The sequence below is a fragment of the Tenrec ecaudatus genome, chromosome 1, assembly GCF_050624435.1.
Source record: "Tenrec ecaudatus isolate mTenEca1 chromosome 1, mTenEca1.hap1, whole genome shotgun sequence".
NCBI classification, from domain to species: domain Eukaryota; kingdom Metazoa; phylum Chordata; class Mammalia; order Afrosoricida; family Tenrecidae; genus Tenrec; species Tenrec ecaudatus.
In genome coordinates this window covers 302537052-302555784 of record NC_134530.1, presented here as the reverse complement: position 1 = coordinate 302555784, position 18733 = coordinate 302537052, and the positions used below count along the sequence as shown (strand labels likewise).

Here is an 18733-nt window from a genome sequence, read left to right as displayed (position 1 = left end):
CTGCAGACCGTCCCTTCTCTTCATCACAGCCCTGCACAGGGAGGGGAGGCGGCGGCGTAGAGAGCTTCAGAGCAAGAGGCACTTGATTGGTTTCAGGTCGTACAGTAGGCCGGGCGGGTGGACTGCATTTGACCAAATTCTGCATGCGTGAAGTCCCCGTTTCCTCTAACATGCTGTCCGCCTCGTGAGAAGCGGTTCTCATGCGATGGGAATGGTGTTTATTGGGAGCCCTGTGATATGTGGGTTACACCCTGCGCTGGTAACCACACAGTCAGCAGTTTGAGATGACCCACCGCTCCATGGGAGACAGAGGAGGCTTTCTAATCCCCCCAAGAGCTAAACCCATAGGGGCCTCTGTGCTCTGCGCCTTGCTGAGTGGGCACTGCCTTGGAAGCAGTGCGTCAACCCAGGTAGCTTGGCACGAGGCTAAGTTTCAGACCATAGAAAGCCGACCTGGAATTGAAATACCCAAATGCTCGATCGCACGATAAAGATTCTTTTTTTTAAAACATTTTATTAGTGACTCATACAACTCTTTTTTTTTTTAATTAATACAGTATTTATTTGTCTTCCCTCTGTCAAACTCTGAGCCAATTTCTTTCCCCGGGCTGCCTGGGGAGGTACAGGGAAAGCAGACATATAGGGCAGACGAGGCATGGGACAGAGAACTCTGGGAGGTGAAGCAGGCTCCTTCACATGGCCAAGAGGATGAGGAAGGCCGTCATCAGGCAGAAAAGCCCCATGGCCTCTGAGAGGGCATAGCCCAGGCTGGCTCAGGAGAAGAGCTGCTGCTTCAGAGAAGGGTTCCTGGCATAACCAATGACGAGGCTCCCAAACCAGTCCCAATGCCAGCTCCAGAGCCGGCCATTCCAACTGTGGCAGCCCCGGCCCCAATGAACTTGGCAGCTGTGTCAATGTCTCTGGAGACAGCGCTGGTTTGGAAGCTGCGACTAGGGATGCGTGAGGTCAGGGGACGTGGGGCTGTCCAGCTGCTGAAGTGCTCTTCTGTCAGTGTCTCAGGCCGTTTCTGCACCAAAACAGACAGTGGTCGGTTAAGCAGCTGGGAGGTGCTCCTGACCAGGGAAGGGGTGGAGATGAATTTGGCGCAGGCATACATTTTTAGGGGGTGAGGGGCAGTAGCAGGCGAGCTGCTCCTAGTGCAGAGAAGACAGAGAGGAGTGAATCATACAACTCTTATCACAACCCATACATACATCAATTGTGTAAAGCACATCTGTACATTCTTTGCCCTTATCATTTTACGATAAAGATTCTTATCCGTTGTTTAGATATGGCAGATTTCCGGAAGATTTTTGCAAAAGCAAAGCACATAGTCATCCTGACGGGGGCTGGTGTGAGCGCGGAGAGCGGAGTCCCGACGTTCAGAGGGGCCGGAGGCTACTGGAGAAAGTGGCAAGCTCAGGTGAGTAATGTTTCCAGGTGAGATCTCACAGCTTGACCTGGAGTCTGTGACCATCTGTGAAATTGGGGGTGGGGTGGGAGTGGGAGTGGCGAGGGCTTGCAATGCACTCTGCCCCTTTGTCCTGATCACTCCGGCGCAGGCCAAGTCCGCCCTGGCTGGGACAGGGCAGCCGGGCCTAGCAGGCTCCCCTTCCTCTGCAGAGGTGGGGGCTCGCCTGTCTGCACGTGAGAGTGAGCTTTCTTCTCGTCATTGCACCAGAGAGGCGGCATCATTCATTCCTGTTTCTAAAGATAATTGAGGTCGAGTGTTACCCATTTGAAAACGCTCATCTTTTCAGGTTAAAACTGTACAGTCGTATTGTCGAAGGCTCGGAGCTTAATGTTCAGAATGTTCAAATTCCAGGTGGGTGTGGATCTTTTTATTTCAATCTCATTGTTATGGAGATTGGAAGGTAGACAGCTGTGGAGCCAATGTTAGGTGTGTGTCACTGAGCTTTGACAAATGTCTGCCATTGTGTCACCACCCCCACAGTCCTGATAGAGACTATTCTGTCCTTCCGAATAATCCCTTGTGGCCCGCTCTCTTTGTCAACCACTGGAGTTCTAGAAGACAGAGACGTAGGTCTGCTCGGGCCACAGCTCCCCGAATCGTCTCTGGCACATACTAGTGCTTAATAGGTTTGCATTGTGAGGTGGACAATCACTTCAGTACATGCCGTCCAATTTAGTGGGCGATTTAGGATTACGGGAAGAGCGAGTGAAACCGTTCCTTGGGTGAGGTCTCAGGCTAGTAGTGATTGTTCAGCATGACCTGCCCTCCAGGTCAGGCCTGTGGACTCAGATATTCAGAGAGAAGGAGCGAGAGGAACAGAGGGCTATTCGGGTCCTGCCACAAAGAGGGGCCAGCACAGAGTGGGCCTGACAAAGAGGCAGCCACCGGGATGAGGTGGAAGGGAGCGTGTGGAGGGAGAGGCCTGTGGAGGAAACCGGGAGAAGCTTAGAGGAGGGGTGGGGGGCACTCAGAGTTTGTGGGGGAGGCAAAGCAGCCAACGGAATGAGTCTGACTCCAGCCACTTTCCAGGGACACGAGCCAGTGCGCACGGGCAGGCAGGATCATTCTCAGTGGGGAGAGCTGGTGATGGAGCCACAGTGTGGACTCTCCGTGCCCACAGCAAAGGCTGGCCTCATCCATCACCCACCGGGAGGGGGAGGGGAGGCCTGTGATGTAAAAGCAGGTACACCCAAGCTCCCCGTGGGCACGCACATTTGACCGCGAAGCAGCATGCTTCTGAAAGTCAGTTTTCGAGGTCGACTTGCTCACATTTCATGTACCGCTCGGCAGGGTGTGGTAGAAGTACACATGCCTCTGACAGCCCTGCTCGATGGAGACAGGGCACATTCTGGGCACCGCCACGCTTCCCTCGCTCCGCCCAGCCCCGGCCAGCCCGGGCTCAGCTCTGTGTCGCCCTAAGTGAGACTTCTCATGCCTGTAGAGGGAGCTGTGCTTTAATATAACAGTATTTTGTTTGTGTATGTGCGCGCGCGCGTGTGTGTGTGTGTGTGTGTGTGTGTGTGTGTCCCTAAGCAAACCCTGTGCCATCAAGTGGAGTCCGAGTCCTCTAGCACAGCATCGGGTTTCCACGGCTGTAATTGGGAAGGCTTCCTCATGCAGGGCAGTGGGGGTTCAAACTGCCAACCTTTGTGGTCGCAGCCCAGCGCTTCATTTCAGAGCCATCCAGGTCCTTAGATATCCAAGGGTCCTCGTATGTGCAACAGGGCTTCCACAAGTTCACGGAAAATGGAATGGAATGAGAATGGATTTTCCCCATAAGTCACTCACCTCGCTGCCCTCTGGTCATGCCCACGCACTGGGATGCTTCCCCTGGTGGGTTTCTGAGACAGCAACTCTTGACGGGGCGGGGAAAGCCCTGCCTTCTCTGGAGGAGTGGCAGGTGGTTTTGAACTGCTCACTCTGCAGGTAGCAGCACAGTGGTAACCGAGATCCACCAGGGCTCCCGTCTATTGTTAGGTTAATGAGTGGCACCGAGTTTCTAACTGTGCTTCAGTTGGGCATGTTGTATTTCACACGTTCACCTCAGGGGACCTCAAAATGCGATTTGTGTACATTTGGGGGCTACACAGAGAAGTGCATTCCAGCGCCTTTCTGTATCATTTTACATGGGTGGGAGGAGCCCGGGTCGGGGAGTGGTTCAGCATTGGACTGCTGTTTGCATGGTCAGCTGTTCGAAACCACCAGCAGCTCCTCAAGAGAAAGCCTGGGCTTTCTACTCCCATCCACAGTGACCTTCTCGGAAACGCCCGGGGGTGGCTATGCGTCAGCACTGCCTCGATGGCCGTGAGTTTCACTCCAGGTGCATAACTTGCTGGCAGGGTCAGCAGGACAGGTTCTGTGACGATTAGCAAAGTGAAAAAGTGCTCTTCCCGTGGTCCCCTGTCCCCAGGTCACCCTGAGATTGGGACGCAGGTTCCAGGTCTTGCCTGCGGGCACCTGCTTCACATCAAAGCAGCTGTGTGTCCCAGCGAACACCCTCCCCACACGGCCCTTGCAGAAAACAAGGAGCTCCCCCAGTTTCCCAGAGTTCAGCCCCTTGACCCCACTCCTCTCTCCCCCAGGACCTGGCTACTCCTCAGGCCTTTGCCCGAAACCCATCCCGGGTGTGGGAGTTCTACCACTACCGGCGCGAGGTCATGCAGAGCAAGGACCCGAACCCGGGGCACCTGGCCATCGCCCAGTGTGAGGCCCGCCTGCACGGGCAGGGCCGGAGGGTCATGGTCATCACCCAGAACATCGACGAGCTGCACCGCAAGGCCGGCACCAAGAACCTTCTGGAAATCCACGGTGAGGGAGGGGCCGGGCTTGAGCCCACGCTGGCCCCTTCTCTTCCACCCACCGGGTGCTTGTGGCATTCCTCAGTGCCTTTGCCCCTTGGGCAGCCACCTCAGGGGGTGGGAGGACCTAGTGGCTCGCTGCCTTTGTAGTCACATCTCCGTTTCTGCATGCTCCTCACTCAAAGTGTGGTCCCACAGCCAGCCTCCTGGGCACCCCCTGGAAGCTCACTAGAAATGCACCCTGCCCAGACCCCGGAGGCAGAATCTGCATTGCAACCAGAAGTGACTCGCATGCATGCACGGGACACTTGAACAGCTCTGGTCTGGCACGCTCATGTCACCCTCCCTCATTGGAGAGTTCTGTGGGCGGTGCCATCTTGTTGCGCTGAAGGGTCTCAGGGCTGGGCCCCTGGCCAGCTGGGCCACCGCAGGACTGGCCACAGGAAGACGTCAGCATGCGCAAGGGTGCCCATTTGCTTTCCTTTGTCTCCCCATGCCTCCCCAAATTGGCCGTGCTTCAGCTCCATCCTGGCGCCTTCAGGAGCGGGCAGCTCGGTGACCGCCATGGCATCGAGCTCACCAGGCTGGTGCCAGCACTCCACAGAGCCTGTCTTGAACCCTCCTGGCCTCTCTTTGTCCTGAGCGGCGTCTTTCCCTCCCAGCTTGGCCCCCGCATCCTCCCTACATTCTGTCTTAGTCTCCGGAACATTTGCGTGTAAGGAGCCAGCGAAAGCTCGCCCCCATGGAGCCGTAGCAGCAGAAGAAGGGATGCTCACTGTGATGTGTGCCCTGCTGGGGGGTACACTTAGCTGTTAACCCAAAGGCTGAAGGTTCGAGTCCACACCGAGGAGCCACGAGCCCTCAATCACGGAGCCAGAGCCACCATCAGAGCTCAGTCAACGGGGGCTGCAGAGGGCGGCGACACAGTATCAAGGAATGGCTCATACGGGGTAGTCCTCACTGCGCAACTCTGTTTACCGAGCTGCTCTCGAGGACTAGACTCACACTTCCTGAAATCAAAGCTTGGGAAGCACATCCCAGTCTTTTTCAGCCTCATAGTTAGGAAACCGTGCCCTTAGCTTTAGGTGGGGTTTCCTCCACCCTGCTGCCCACTTGTTACCCACCTGACCGTCACTCCGAGGGCATTGGCAACATATTAGGGTGTGGTTAGCAATCCCACCTGCCTCCTTCCGATCCTGACTGCCAACTCCGTGGGGGCATGCGAGCCTGGCTTTCTCAGTGGGGTCTCATGCTTTTGTCTTCCCATGATTCCTAGGGTAAGCATGCTGCTGAAGCGGAGGTTTAAACGCTGTTTTAGGCCCATTTAGACATGGAGACCATCGCTCTTGACTATACCGTGACCTGGACTCGCCTGATTTGTGTCTTTCAGGTAGTTTATTTAAAACTCAGTGCACCTCTTGTGGAAACGTGGCCGAGAATTACAAGAGTCCAATTTGTCCAGCTTTATCAGGAAAAGGGTATGTATGCTGCATTTCAGAATAAATAGATGTTGTTTTTCTCCTGAAAGTTGAACCCAATTGTAAAGGAATTGAAAGTTAATCCAAGACACCTGTGAATATCTATGAGAAATAAGACCAGATACAGGATAGTCATGTGCTACACCAAAAACCTGGCAGTTACTATGTTTAAAACCAAGGATAGGAAACTATCCACAGTTTAATCCTGACTTCACACACACACACACACACATACACACACACACACACGGATAAAAGAGTAGAAGAAAACACAACAAAATCTTACCAGGGGTTATTATGAGAGGCACGATTATGGATGGTTTTTGAAAAAAAATTGTCATTGCAATAAAAATGTGCCTTTTAAAAGTGTACAATTCAGTGCCAGCAGTCGCACTGAGCCTGGTATGCTAGGGCACGCCGCCGGCACAGTGAGCTATGCATTGGGCTGCTGACTGCGAGGTCAGCAGTTCGCAATCACCAGCCTCTCTGCGGAGAAAGAGGCGGCTTTCTACTCCACTACAGAGTCTCAGAAACTGACAAGGGCAGCTCTCCCCAGTCCTAAAGGATCATAATGAGTCAGAATTGACTCAGTGGCTGTGAGTCGTTCTTTCTTTGTTTTTTAATGTTGTACAACCATCCTCTAGACCTATCGTATTTTTACACAACTACTGTTTATGTCATATGTTTTTTCACAAAGTGAACCCCCGTAGGCAGTAATTTCATGTGAGTGCAATGCATGGTACATACATGATCTTTATGTGGGTGTGTTAGATGCAAAAGCATGGTCTTTCATCCCCTCAAATAGACGCTACACAATTAATTTTTATTTCTTTATAATTTGTTATAAAGAAATGTTTATAAAAATTTTATAAAGAGCTGTTTATGAATTTTATATTTCAATCAACCTATATTACTATAATTAAGGAAACATTTGAGCATAGACTCTGAATATTGAGAATAATTTTCCTTAGTCATTGTTAATCGCTATAGAAGATTATACAAGTAATACATTAATACCATCTCACTGCAAAAGATTCAAATTAAAATAAAGCATACAAGGATCCCTGGTGGCACAGCATTGAAGCAATTAACTGCCCGCTCAAGCCAGCAGTTCAAACCCACCAGCTGCTCCACAGGAGAAAGAAGAGGCAGACTGATTCCAAAAAGATGACTGCGTGGACACCCTCTGGGGCAGTCCCCTCTGTCCCCTTGTCCTCTGGGAGTCAGAGTTGATTTAACAGCAGCAGGCCTGGGTTGGATACAAGGCAAACCCTGAATCCCTCCTAGCACATGGCCCCCCGCCCCCGCCCCCATACAGTGTTCCTCCCTTGAGGTCAAACCACCGGTGACTAGTTGCTGAGGGCCCTTCTAAGTGACGATGCAACAGCACACCGTGGACTGTAGTTGGCTGGCTGCGCAGTGGCCCTCCAGGGCGGAGTAGGGCCCGCCATAGCGTTCCCCAGGCTGCAGTCTTTACCGGAGCCGACAGCCTGTTTCGGTTCGCCGACAAGTAACCCCGGCACTACCAGGGACCCGCTTCCTAAAGGAAACCTTCACCACAACCAAACCCAACGCCGCTGACTCGAGTCCACCCTGTAGTCACCCTCCACCAGGGCAGAGGAGAACTGCCCCCTGGGGGTCCATCATGACCACAACAGAGAGCCTGCTCTTTCTCCTGGCAAGAAGCTGCTGTATTTGAACCGCTGACCTTGTGGTTAGGAGCCCAAGGTGTCATTAACTACACCCCCAGGGATCCTTCTAAGGTAGCATTCATTAGGAGTCTGGAACCACATCACCAAAACACAAACAAACTCGCTGCCACTGAGTTGGTTCCAACTCATCATGCCCTTGAGCCATGTAATCAAAGCCAACTCGCTGCCATCAAGTCGACGCCAGCTCCTAGCGACCCTCCAGGATAGGGCAGAGTGCCCCTGTGCGTGCTCAGGCTGTACATCGTAATGGGGGCAGAAAGCTTCGTCTTCCTCCCACAGTGTTTGGTGTTTTCAAGCAGCTGGCCTTGCTGTGAGCAGCCCAGTGTGTAACTACTGTGCGGCTACGACGCCTGGGACCACAGACTGCCAGGCAACAGGCAGGCTTACTGGGTCATTTTATTTCCTTGGTCTTTGTATGTACTGATGGCATGATTTTATTTCCCCCGTAATACTTACTGCAGTGCAGCAGAACCTGAAACGGAAGATGCCAGGATCCCCGTCGAAAAACTTCCCCGGTGTGTAAAACGCTTTGGCCTCTGTTCTTTCAAAATGCAGAAAAGCAAACTTAGGAGTCACCTACGAATGTCTTTGGTGAGAGACCCATTAAAGAAGAAAGATGCACAATTGGGACAAAACGATGAGGCTAAGGCTTGGTGGGTCCTCAGCCCAGCGGGGTAGGAGAGCTGCTTTGTGGGCGAAGGGGTAATTGCGGGCCTGGAAAGTTCTGAGGTTGCCCTGCTGCAGTGGCTTCCCCAGTGTGCACGGGGCAGCCAGCTGGCTTCTTGGAGCTCAGTGTCTCCCACAGTGGGATGGAGCTAGTGCCCTTAATGGGGCACCGGAACAGTGTTGCGGGGCGGCAAAAGCATCTTACAGGACCAAGCAGGGAGTGAGGAAGGGAGGGGAGGAGAGAGAGAGAGAGACAGAGATATTAAGCAACCTAGAAATGACATTTATGGCTGTCTTTCAAAACCAAATATTAAAAAGGGTGCACCCAATACTGTTTCACAGAGCTCTAGTTTCATGTGCTGTTGATAGGTGTTACCTGCAAAAAAAAGGTTCTACATGCCCCCAAATTCAGAAGCACTCTATTAAACTCAGAGCGTTTAATATGTGACATCCATTGTAACTTGGCAATGGGGGCTGCATATATTAGCAGAGGTCCGCTCTCAGCCCCCACCCCTTTTTAAATTCTTTTTTTGGAATTTATTATATTTTTTAATGTTTTATTAGGGGTTCATATAACTCTTATCACAATCCAGACATACATCAGTTGTGTAAAGCACATCTGCACATTCTCTGCCCTCATCATTTTCAAAGCATTTGGTCGCCACTTAAGCCCTTGGCATCAGATCCTCATTTTTCCCGTTCTTCCCTGCTCCCCACTCCCTCATGAGCCCTTGATAATTTATAAATTATTATTTTGTCGTATCCTGCTCTGTCCGATGTCTCCCTTCACCCCCCCTTTTTTATTCTTAATAAGAATTTTCACTACTACATTCTAAAGTTTCAATCCAAAAGGGCGTTCAGGGGTGTCTGAATAAGAGATGAATGTGACAAAAGCAGTGTTGGGGAGATGATTTTAGCAAAGGCTTCTGTTGGACAACCCAGAGCTAGGGGAGTGGCTGGTGACCCGTAGCAGTCAGCGCTCTTGAATGGGGGCCATGGAGAGCGGCGAATCAGAAAACAGAGGTGGCCCCTGGGGGCCCAAAAGAAAGGCTGTTGGGTGTTTAAGGGCCAGGCCTGATGTAGTGTCCTCCCAGCTGTGCCAGCGACGCCGTGGTGAGGTGGGATGGGAAAGAGAGCACCGATTAGCTGGACACCTGCAATCTTAGCTGAAAGGCATCTATGAATGAAGTAGCTTCTAGCACACCCACCAGTGAAATGAACTCCACGCGATAGTTGACATGAATGCTTCGAAGCAGGGCAGGCTCCTGTGGGCTGGGAGGGAGCGGCTGTGGAGCAAAGGGGTGTGGACGTGGCCTCTCTGGACAGATGGCTCTTGGGGCCGCTGGGGACTATTTTCTGGGCCCCCTGGCAGAGCTTCGGCCTGTGCAGGGCTCAGGGCCTGTTTAATGATGACCCCTCTGACAGGTGTGAAGAGGCGGGGTGCCGGGGCCTGCTGCGGCCCCACGTGGTGTGGTTCGGAGAAAACCTGGACCCGGCTATTCTGGATCAGGTGGAACGAGAGCTCGCGGGCTGTGACTTATGTCTCGTGGTAGGTCCCGCTGCCCCTGATCTGCAGGATTGGGCTGGAGTTCATGGTGGCGCTTCCCTGCCTCCCTCTCTCTCCAGTTTCCCTTCCTAACTTCCTTCTCTCCACCCTCCTCCTCGCCCTCCCTGTTGAGAGCCTTCTTGCTCTCCCTGTCTTACATGAAATCGAAGCCATCCGACGGTGCCCTTGAAAATACGAACGCACAAGAGCGTGTGCTGTCTCCCCGGGCTTCTCAAAACCTTTTGAAAATACACCATTTAAAATAAATGGTTTGTTTTCAAAATGCCACCTCGTTAAACTGCAGATTGTGGGTAGGTGCCAGCGAGCAGGTCCCAACTCGCAGCAGCACCCTGGAGAGCAGAAAGAAAACTGCCCATTCCTGGTCACCTCGACGGCCACCGCGGGGCCTGACCCATTGCTGCAGCCACTGCGGCCGCCCATCCCCTCAAGGGCCCTCCTCTGCCCCGGCCCTCTGCAAGGCCAAGTACGGCGTCACTGCTGTCTCCGGGTAACATGCCGTGCATAGCCAAAATGCTTCTGAGGAGCATTCTGGTTGAACTTCGCCCAAGGAAGATTCATCCTCTGGCCCCCAGGGTACTTTCAGTATTTTTCACCAGCACCCTGATTCAAGGGCATCCGTTCTGTTTTGGTCTTCCTTATTTGGTACCCAACTTCCCCGTGCGGATGATGGGCCCTACAAGCCCACGGCCCGGGTTGGCTCCACCTAAGTCCTCAAAGTGACATCCTTGCTATTTCACCTCTGAAAGAGGTCTTGTGCAGCCGATTTACCAAGCGCAATCCCTCGGTAGGAGTTACTAGTCCTTCGCTGGGAATTACAAGTCCCTTGGTAGGAGTTACTAGTCCCTTGGTGAGAGTAACTAGTCCCTCGGTAGGAGTTACAAGTCCCTCAATAGGAGTTACTAGTCCCTCGGTAGGAGTTAGAATGGATCCCGCAGCAGGGTTGTGGGTGATTGGTTTATTTTTTAAGTAAAAGGAATGAACCTAGGTTACTTGTATAACTTTAAAAACACGGGGGGAAAAACCCATGCACCCCACAAATCTCTTGGCCACTGCGTCCCTCTGCAGAGCTCTTCTGCACGTTCTTCCCCGAGGTTAGTGGTTTGTCTCGAGGACGCCTCCTCACTCCCCCTTGTCCTCTGTCCACTCCTCAGCGGCCCACCCAGCCCGGCTGCCCTCTCCCCTCCCACTGCCCACCTCCCACCGCAGACCCGAGTTCACAAAAGGTGCCCTACAAAGGGTTTCTGTTCCCCATCGTGTGGTCATTTGTTCATTTCTGTTGGTGTGCGTCGCAGGTGGGCACCTCCTCCGTGGTTTATCCGGCCGCCATGTTTGCCCCTCAAGTGTCTGCCCGGGGAGTGCCTGTGGCCGAATTTAACATGGAAACCACCCCCGCCACTGACAGATTCAGGTATGGGCGCTATGAGGGACTGAAGGGGCGGGGTCCTTTGGACACGATCGTCTAAACATATTTTCTTCTTTAAAAAAAATACATTTTATTCCAATCCTGCTGGGCATTTGGATTATTTTCAGGGGGTTTTGGAGGTGGGGGTACAGGGGGAGAGGGGGAGCACTTTGTTTCTGTTTTTCTAGTACAAATCATACTGTATGAACATCATTCCACAGTTTTGAGCATTTACATAAAATTCCTAAGAGGACACAAGCTGAGGCTCTATGTGCCCTTAACTTCTCTTTTATTTTAAATCATTTTATTGGGGGCTCATACAACTCTTATCACAATCCATCCATCCATTGTGTCAGGCGCGTTTGTACATTTGTTGCCATCATCATTCTCAAAACATTTGTTTTCTATTTGAGCCCTTGATATCAGCTCCTCATTTTCCCCCTCCCACCCGTGGATAATTAATCAATTATGATTATTTCGTCATGTCTTAACACTGTCCGACATCTCCCTTCACCCACTGTTCTGTTAACCGACCCCCAGGGAGGAGACATGTTTTCTTTTTTAAGAAAATACACAGCAGACGCATTCCTCTTTTGATCTGAAGACGCACTTAGAGAAAAACCAGGTGTTGCTAAGGGGATCAAAGGGGCTGGGTCTTGTCACAGGGGCTTCCAGTGGGGCCTTTATTTTCTTGAATTTGGAAAGCACTGCTTGAATTCCTTGTCTTTTTAAAACATGGGAGTCAGTCATGGCAGTTAGATGTGGGTAAGTGAGATTCCCACTACGGCAGCCTGGGAAATCCCAGAGCAGAGCCTCGTCAGGGTGAGGCTGGGGAAACGCCCCTTTGGCCCAGCTACCAGGAGCCTTTGCCTCGGGGCCATGTGTCTTCTGGTTCTAAGCTTGTGTGTGTCACCGCGGTGTCCACGTTTAGTCCCATTCCACTGCCCCAATGCAGAGCTTTCTGCCTGCTTTACTCTCTTCTTTCCCTTACCCTTGACATTAAAAAAAAAGTTAATTTCTGTAGCAGTCCAAAAATCCAAACCCGCTGCTACTTAGTCCATCCCAACTGAGAGCAACTCCCCCCCTTCCCCCCCACCCCGAGTGCCAGAGACCGCCTGTTTTTCTGAGAGGAGGCAGCCTCTTCTTGCTCCCATTCTTTCACTGGAAAAATGAAAAACGAGAAGCTCAAGAACGTGTTAAATGCAATGTGGAAGCCAACTAAATAGCAACACATTTCACAAACATAGCGACCACAGACATTTGTTCAAACGGTTTCTTGAAATTTACCATATAAAACTCATGTAAAACATAGGTCCACAAACATATTTGGCCCACCGCCCTCTTTCAGAAAAAGAATTACTCAGGTCCCGTCTGGCCCTGAAAGCCTTCTGAACCATATAGCCATGGAAGAAAGATGGGGCCTTTAACTCCCATGAAGAGATACAGCCTATTACGGCCCTGCTCGATACTCGCCCTCAGGAAGGGAACACAGAAGATATGGGTGCTATTGAAGACTGTGGCCAATAAATTAGATGGTGCCGACTATCAGATAAAATAGTATCCGGGTCTGAAAGGCTTGTCTCCAAACAAGCAGCAATCTAAGTGAGATGCCAACTGAGTCCACATGGAAGAAGCACGCCATCATCAGTCATCAAAGGATGATAATCCATCTAATCTGAAGTCAAAGGAGGGATTGGTATCAGAGGCTAAATTGTGCGAATCCGGTGTGCAGAAGGCAATAGATGGCAGTGGGAGCCCAAGAGTCATTTGTGGGACTACACAGGAAACACGCCTCAGTGAACTTCCTCCATCCCCAGTTGAGGGAGGGGAGGAGAGGGCCTTGGAGAGATGAGTGTAGAAGATCAAAGCCATAAACCTGACTTGACCAGTTAAAACCTTGTCAGTTAATCCTCCCTCTGCCGCACGCTAGACCTGATCTGGGCTTCAACACGTTCTGTATTTTTGTGGGGTTTTTTTTGTTTGTTCATGTTAGGCTATATATCAGAGGTGTCATGTCATTGAAGTTGTGTTATATCCTTTTTCGTGTTTCAGTATATGGAACCCTGGATTGATGAGCCTCTAGGGACAGCAAGTAGAATAAGGACTTTTGGTGGTGGTGGTGGGTACATTGTTGGCGGGGGGGGGGGGTTGGGGGGTGGTAAAAAGGAGATGATGGTAAGGAGTCCATGTAGAAAAAGAAGGTTTGGAAACTGACTGTGGTAGCAGTTGTATCCCTCTGCTTGGCGTGACTGAACTATGGGATGATATATGTATTAACTACCAATTAATAATAATAATAAATAGTTACAGCCTTGGAAACTCACAAGGTCAGTCCTGCCCTGCCCTGTGGTGTCACTATGAGCTGACATCGGCTGGATGGCAGTGAGTTTGGTTTGTTCTACTGCATACGATAGCCCGCAATCCAGTATAAAGTGTAGGTAACTGCTTTTGAGCCTCACCTTGCCCCGCCCCGCATTCCTCGGATGCCCCGCAGGGGGCGGCATCACCGAACTGGAGCGCCCTGGATGGTAAAGGAAAGATGGTCCGAGTGTGGCTGAATTGCGCTTATTAATAGGTGGAGGCCCATTCACTGTTTGTTGTCTCCACACTTTTAGTTCCTTGTCGATGTCCTTCTAAGTCTTTTTAGTTCCTAGGAACAAGGTAGGACATAAATAACGAGTAAGTAGATGTAATACAGAAAAGATAAAATGCCACCCAAACCTCGTGTCATTACTTTGCTCAGGGGCCGCACGTCTGGGTGGCCCTCGTGAGATTCTGTGGTACTTTGTCAGGGTTCCTCTCCACTTCCTAGGCGATTCTCTCTGGTAGTGAGAAGACCGCCTCGGCTCCAAGTCTTCACAAGGAACCACAATAGGCCATGGGCTGACCCTCCACCTTCCCCGGGGGGCTCCGCTCCCTCTCACTCTTTGCCTTCCACACGTGACGTCAGTCAACTACAGTCTGCGTCCTGCCTTCATGTTGCCTCCTTGTGGCGCAGTGGTTCAACACTAAGCTGCTAGCCAAAAGATTGGTGGTTCAAACCCACCAGCTGGTCCACAGAGCAAAGATGACATAGATTCTCAGAGTGCACAATTTCTGAGAGTTGATGATTATAGAGAAACAAGATTCCCCAGTGAGTCAAGGAGAAGAGTTATTAGGACACCTTACAGATTGCCCTTGGGGGGAAACATGTTTCTTGTTGACTTTGTAGCTAGCTTTTTGTCTTCTGTGCCTTTTATTCTAGTTGGCTGAAGAGCAGGGTAATGTTCACTTCTCAGTGTTAATTGTAATACTTCTCACTGTTTAGAGATGTTGTTATTGTCATTGTTAGGTGCTATCAAGATAGGTCCAGCTCAAAATGACCCTACATACACGAGAACAACACACTGCCCAGTCTACTGCCCATCATGGTTGTTACGTTTCAGACCACTGTTGCCGCCACGGTGTCAGTCCATCTCCTTCCAGGTTGTCCTCTTGGTTGCTGCAGCTCTTCTTCACTGAGCACGATGTCCTTCTCCAGTGCCTGGTCTCTCCTGAAACCATGTCCAAAGAGCCTGAGTCGAAGTTTTCCCATTCATCCCAGAGAACGTTCTGACTGCACGTCTTCAAGCCAGATTTGTTTGTTCTTCTGGGGATCCCTGGGTTTGGGATATTCAATATTCTCCACCAACACCATCTTTCAAAGACATCACTTCTTCTCTACTCCTGCGTGGTCATTTTCCAGTTTGATGTGATTGAAAACACCGTGGGCAGACACACCCCCGTCCTCACCATGACATCTTTGTTCCTGAGCCCTCTCGAGAGCTCTAGCACGGTGGACTGGCCCAGTGCAGTGCCTTGTCTGAGTTCTTCACGGCTGTTTCCAGGGCGATCCACATACGATGAAGCTCTGGACAGCTTTGACCTTTTCTCCATACATTATGAGATTTCTCTTGATCCGGTTGTGAGAAGTTTTGTTTGGTTTTCTTTACATTAAGGTGCAATCCACACTGAAGGCTGCAGTCTTTGATTTTCATCAGCAAGTGCCTCAGTCCACAAGCAAGATTGTGTCATGTGCACATTGAGTGTTATTAGTCAGGCATCTTCCAACCTTCATGTAGTCCAGCATACATATCGAATAAATACGGTGCAGTGACAACCATGACACACGCCTTTCCTGATTCTGTGGGATCCCCTTCTTCTGTTTCCGCAATTGCCTCTGGGTCTCTGTCCAGGTTCCATAGGAGCACAATGCAGTGTTTGGGAATTCCCATTCCTTGCCGTGACGCACACAGTTGAAGACTTACGCTTCATCAGTAAAGCACAAGTGGACATCTCCCTGGTCTCTACTTTCAGCCAAGACCCATCTGACGTCAGCAGTGAGACTCCTTGTTTCACATGCTCGTGGAACATGGCTCCCATCTCTGGCCGCTCCTCGTGGGGGTACCGCATCGGTCTTCAGAAAGCTTTGGCTTGCGTGTGATGTGAATGATCATTTCTGACTTCTGTTGGGTAATTTTTTTTTTAGAAGGGGCACAAACATAGACTTCTTCAACTCGGTTGGCCAGGGAGCAGTCATCCAGATTTCTTGTTCTAGACAGACGGGCGCTGCCCGCACTGCATCCTCCTGACCGCAGTTCAGCTGCGCTCAGTCAGTAACTGGCTTTTCTTTCCCTTTCCTTCACTGGTGCCTTCAGCGCATCTTAGACTTCTTCTTTCAATACCATTGGCTCGTGATCATAGGCTACTTCTTGAAAGGGTGGTACGATGACCAATTCTTCTTAGCACAATCCCTGTGTGTATTCCTTCCACCGTCTCTCTTTGCTTCCCTTATTGTCCACCGTTTTGCCTGTAGAATCCCTTGATGTTACAACTCCAAGCTTGAATGTCTTCTTCATTTCCTTCAGCTTGAGATCTGCTCAAGGGCTTCCTTTAGGGCTTTTTCACTCCGGGCTAGGTGTTTGCTGCTTCCTTGTGTGTTAGTTGGGATAGACTAGAGAAGCAAATCTAGGGAGACTCGTATGTGTGAAATAGAGAACGTTCGATCAAAGAGTAATTGTATATTAAGAAAGCATGCCAGCCCAGTCCAGATCAAGCCCATAAGTCCAATATTATTAGCCCTTAGGTCAGATGCCGATCTCTAAATTCCTCTTCAGGCTCACGAAACACCTACAATGATGCCGCGTGCTGGAAGCTCACAGGCCAGTGGGTGGGAAGTCTTGTGGACCCAGTGGCAGTGGAAGCATTGCAGTGCTGGCAGGGGTCTCCACGTGGCTCCTCCAGCTCCAGGGCAGTGGCTCTATCAGCATCGCTCCATAGGGCTTGTCAGCAGGAAGACAGAGCAGAGAGATTGGCTTCCAGCGAGCTATGTATCTCCTCCGTGCCTCCAAATGCGGTCATTAAGCTGTGATCTGATTGCCAGGCTAGACGCCGCCCCTTCGCAATTTGACATCAGCTTATGTAACTGCCACGCCATGTAATACTTTATTTTGTCTTCTCTGGCTGCCCCTTACATTTTTCTGTTTCTCTCTTTGACTTTATCATTTCTCCCACACCCTACAGTTAAGAGCAGATTTCAGACCGTCTTCTGACATCCACTCTGGTCTTTTCTTTCGTTCCTGTCTTTCGAATGACCTTTGGCTTTCTTCGTGTGGGATGTTCTTGATGTCCTCCCACTGCGTGTAAGGTCTTTGCTGAGTAATGTTCAGTGTGGCAAATCTGTTGAAATTTCGGCACAATGACCTTCAGGTTGTCTTTTGGTTCTCATGGACTGGTTCTAGTTTTCCTCAACTTCAACCTGAATTTATAGATGAGCACTTGACGGTCTGTTCCTTAGTCAGCCTCTGGCCTTGTTTTGACTGATGCTAGTGAACTTCCCCACTGTCTTTTCCCACTGATGTAGTCACTTCAGTTTCTGTGTGTTCCATCTGTTGAGGACTATATATATATATATATATATATATATATATATATATATATATATATATATATATATATATATATAATTTGTAATGAAGAAGTTGCAGGTCAAAGAGAGAGAGAGAGAGAGAGGAAGAAGAAGAAGGAGAAGAAGAAGAAGATGATGATGGCGGCCTTGTAAATTTCTAGCATGGCATCTCCAGCTTGGTTTCTTTCACCAAGTCCTTATTTTCCAACTACTGACCCTTCCTCCTTATTTCCAACTGTCACATTTCAGTCCCCAGAATTATCCGTGCATCTTGGCTGCACATTTGATTGATTTCAGATGAAAGAATTTTGTAGAATTCTCGAATTTCCTCAGCACTAGTATTAGTGGTTGGTGGGCCCTACGTGTTATTCCTGATTGAAGTGTGACCATTTCCCTCCTTTCTTCTCCTGACTCTCCCTCAGAGGCTCGTCAATACTGATCTGAGAAAGGCCTGTTGACGCTCGCAGAATTCCTCATGGTCTTGTCTAAAACCCATATGCTCCCCAAAGTCATCAAGTGTTCAAAAGTTTGTTGTATGAAATTATATCAGTAAAGAATGATGTATCCCACTCATGCCTGGAGGATCTAAGTCACTCTGACACAGAGAAGAAGATTCACATTTCATTCCTGGTATAGGACCTTAGATAAGGCATATTTGGATGCAACATTTCATGACTAACTTAATCCTGAACTTGACATTCTGTATGTGTCAGAGGAAACCTCCTTCCAACCATCAAAAGGCCAGAAGGAGCAAATGTACAGTGATATATATGTATATATAATTTTATATATTAAAGAATCTTCTTTAATATATAAAGATTATAGTAAAGCCATAGAGGATAAGAAAGATAGGAGAAAGAATGAAATAAAGGAGCCAGACACATTGTATGGTAGCATGCTCACCTCACCTCCTTGATGGACACGAGGAACTGGGAGAAGTGAAGTGAGAGAGAACTTTTACTCTCTTGGCACAGTTATAAGTAGCCATGAGACATGCATATGCAGTGGCTACATGCATGACAAGGTGGGAGGTATCTATGTTAAGCTCCCTGAGTTCACAGGTGAGGACACCTAATACTCGTACTGGGGGCAGGTACAAGGGGGGTGCCGGGTAACATGGCAGGAAGAGAGAAAAGGATGTCTGCTCCATATGGACATATAATCAGCCACGTGCTTGCAAGAGGTGACTTTAAGGTAGCACTATTATGGGGGACAATATTAATTATGAGAATGTGATTGGGACTCAACCTCCAACTCACAAGGGTGAAGGCCTCCCTCCACCCCAGAAACCCAGCCTGCCAGGCTCCTTAATCTGTGAGACTCAAGGATTCTTCTGTATACTCTGTCTTCCCGTGCTCTGCTCCCCACACTTATGGTCAGCTGAACTCCAGCTTCTGCTCTTGTCCTCAGCACATGCGAATGCTGTTTTAATATAACATGTATTAAATATGCACACACACACACACACACACACACACGAGGGGGCTTCAAAAACTTCATGGAGAAATTCAGTTCCTCCTTTCCTTGAGCCTTTGAAAGCTCACTCACCCAAAAGTTAGCCGTGTGAACCCATGACGATGTGGGTGCAAGATGAGGTGGTCTCCTTTTGTAAAAATGTAAAGTCTCAGAAGTCCACAGGGGCAGCTCTGCACTGTCCTGTGGGGTTGCGATGCGTCATAATCGATTCCATGGCAGTAAGCTTGGGTTGTA

The 18733-nt window shown here is 50.0% G+C and overlaps 1 protein-coding gene and 1 pseudogene across 5 annotated transcripts in view; one reads left to right on the top strand and one right to left on the bottom strand.

Moving 5' to 3' along the window:
- Nucleotides 1-18733, top strand: part of SIRT5 (sirtuin 5) — a 35786-nt gene that overhangs the window by 13622 nt on the left and 3431 nt on the right. For all 5 annotated transcript variants that reach the window (XM_075532462.1, XM_075532463.1, XM_075532460.1 and 2 more), the window contains exons 3-8: nt 1290-1423; nt 4057-4282; nt 5663-5750; nt 7924-7977; nt 9554-9677; nt 10988-11103. In XM_075532462.1, coding sequence (XP_075388577.1) covers nt 1290-1423; nt 4057-4282; nt 5663-5750; nt 7924-7977; nt 9554-9677; nt 10988-11103 — 742 coding nt within the window. The remainder of the gene's footprint in view (nt 1-1289; nt 1424-4056; nt 4283-5662; nt 5751-7923; nt 7978-9553; nt 9678-10987; nt 11104-18733) is intronic.
- LOC142437496 (ATP synthase F(0) complex subunit C2, mitochondrial pseudogene) lies at nt 693-1171 on the bottom strand (annotated as a pseudogene).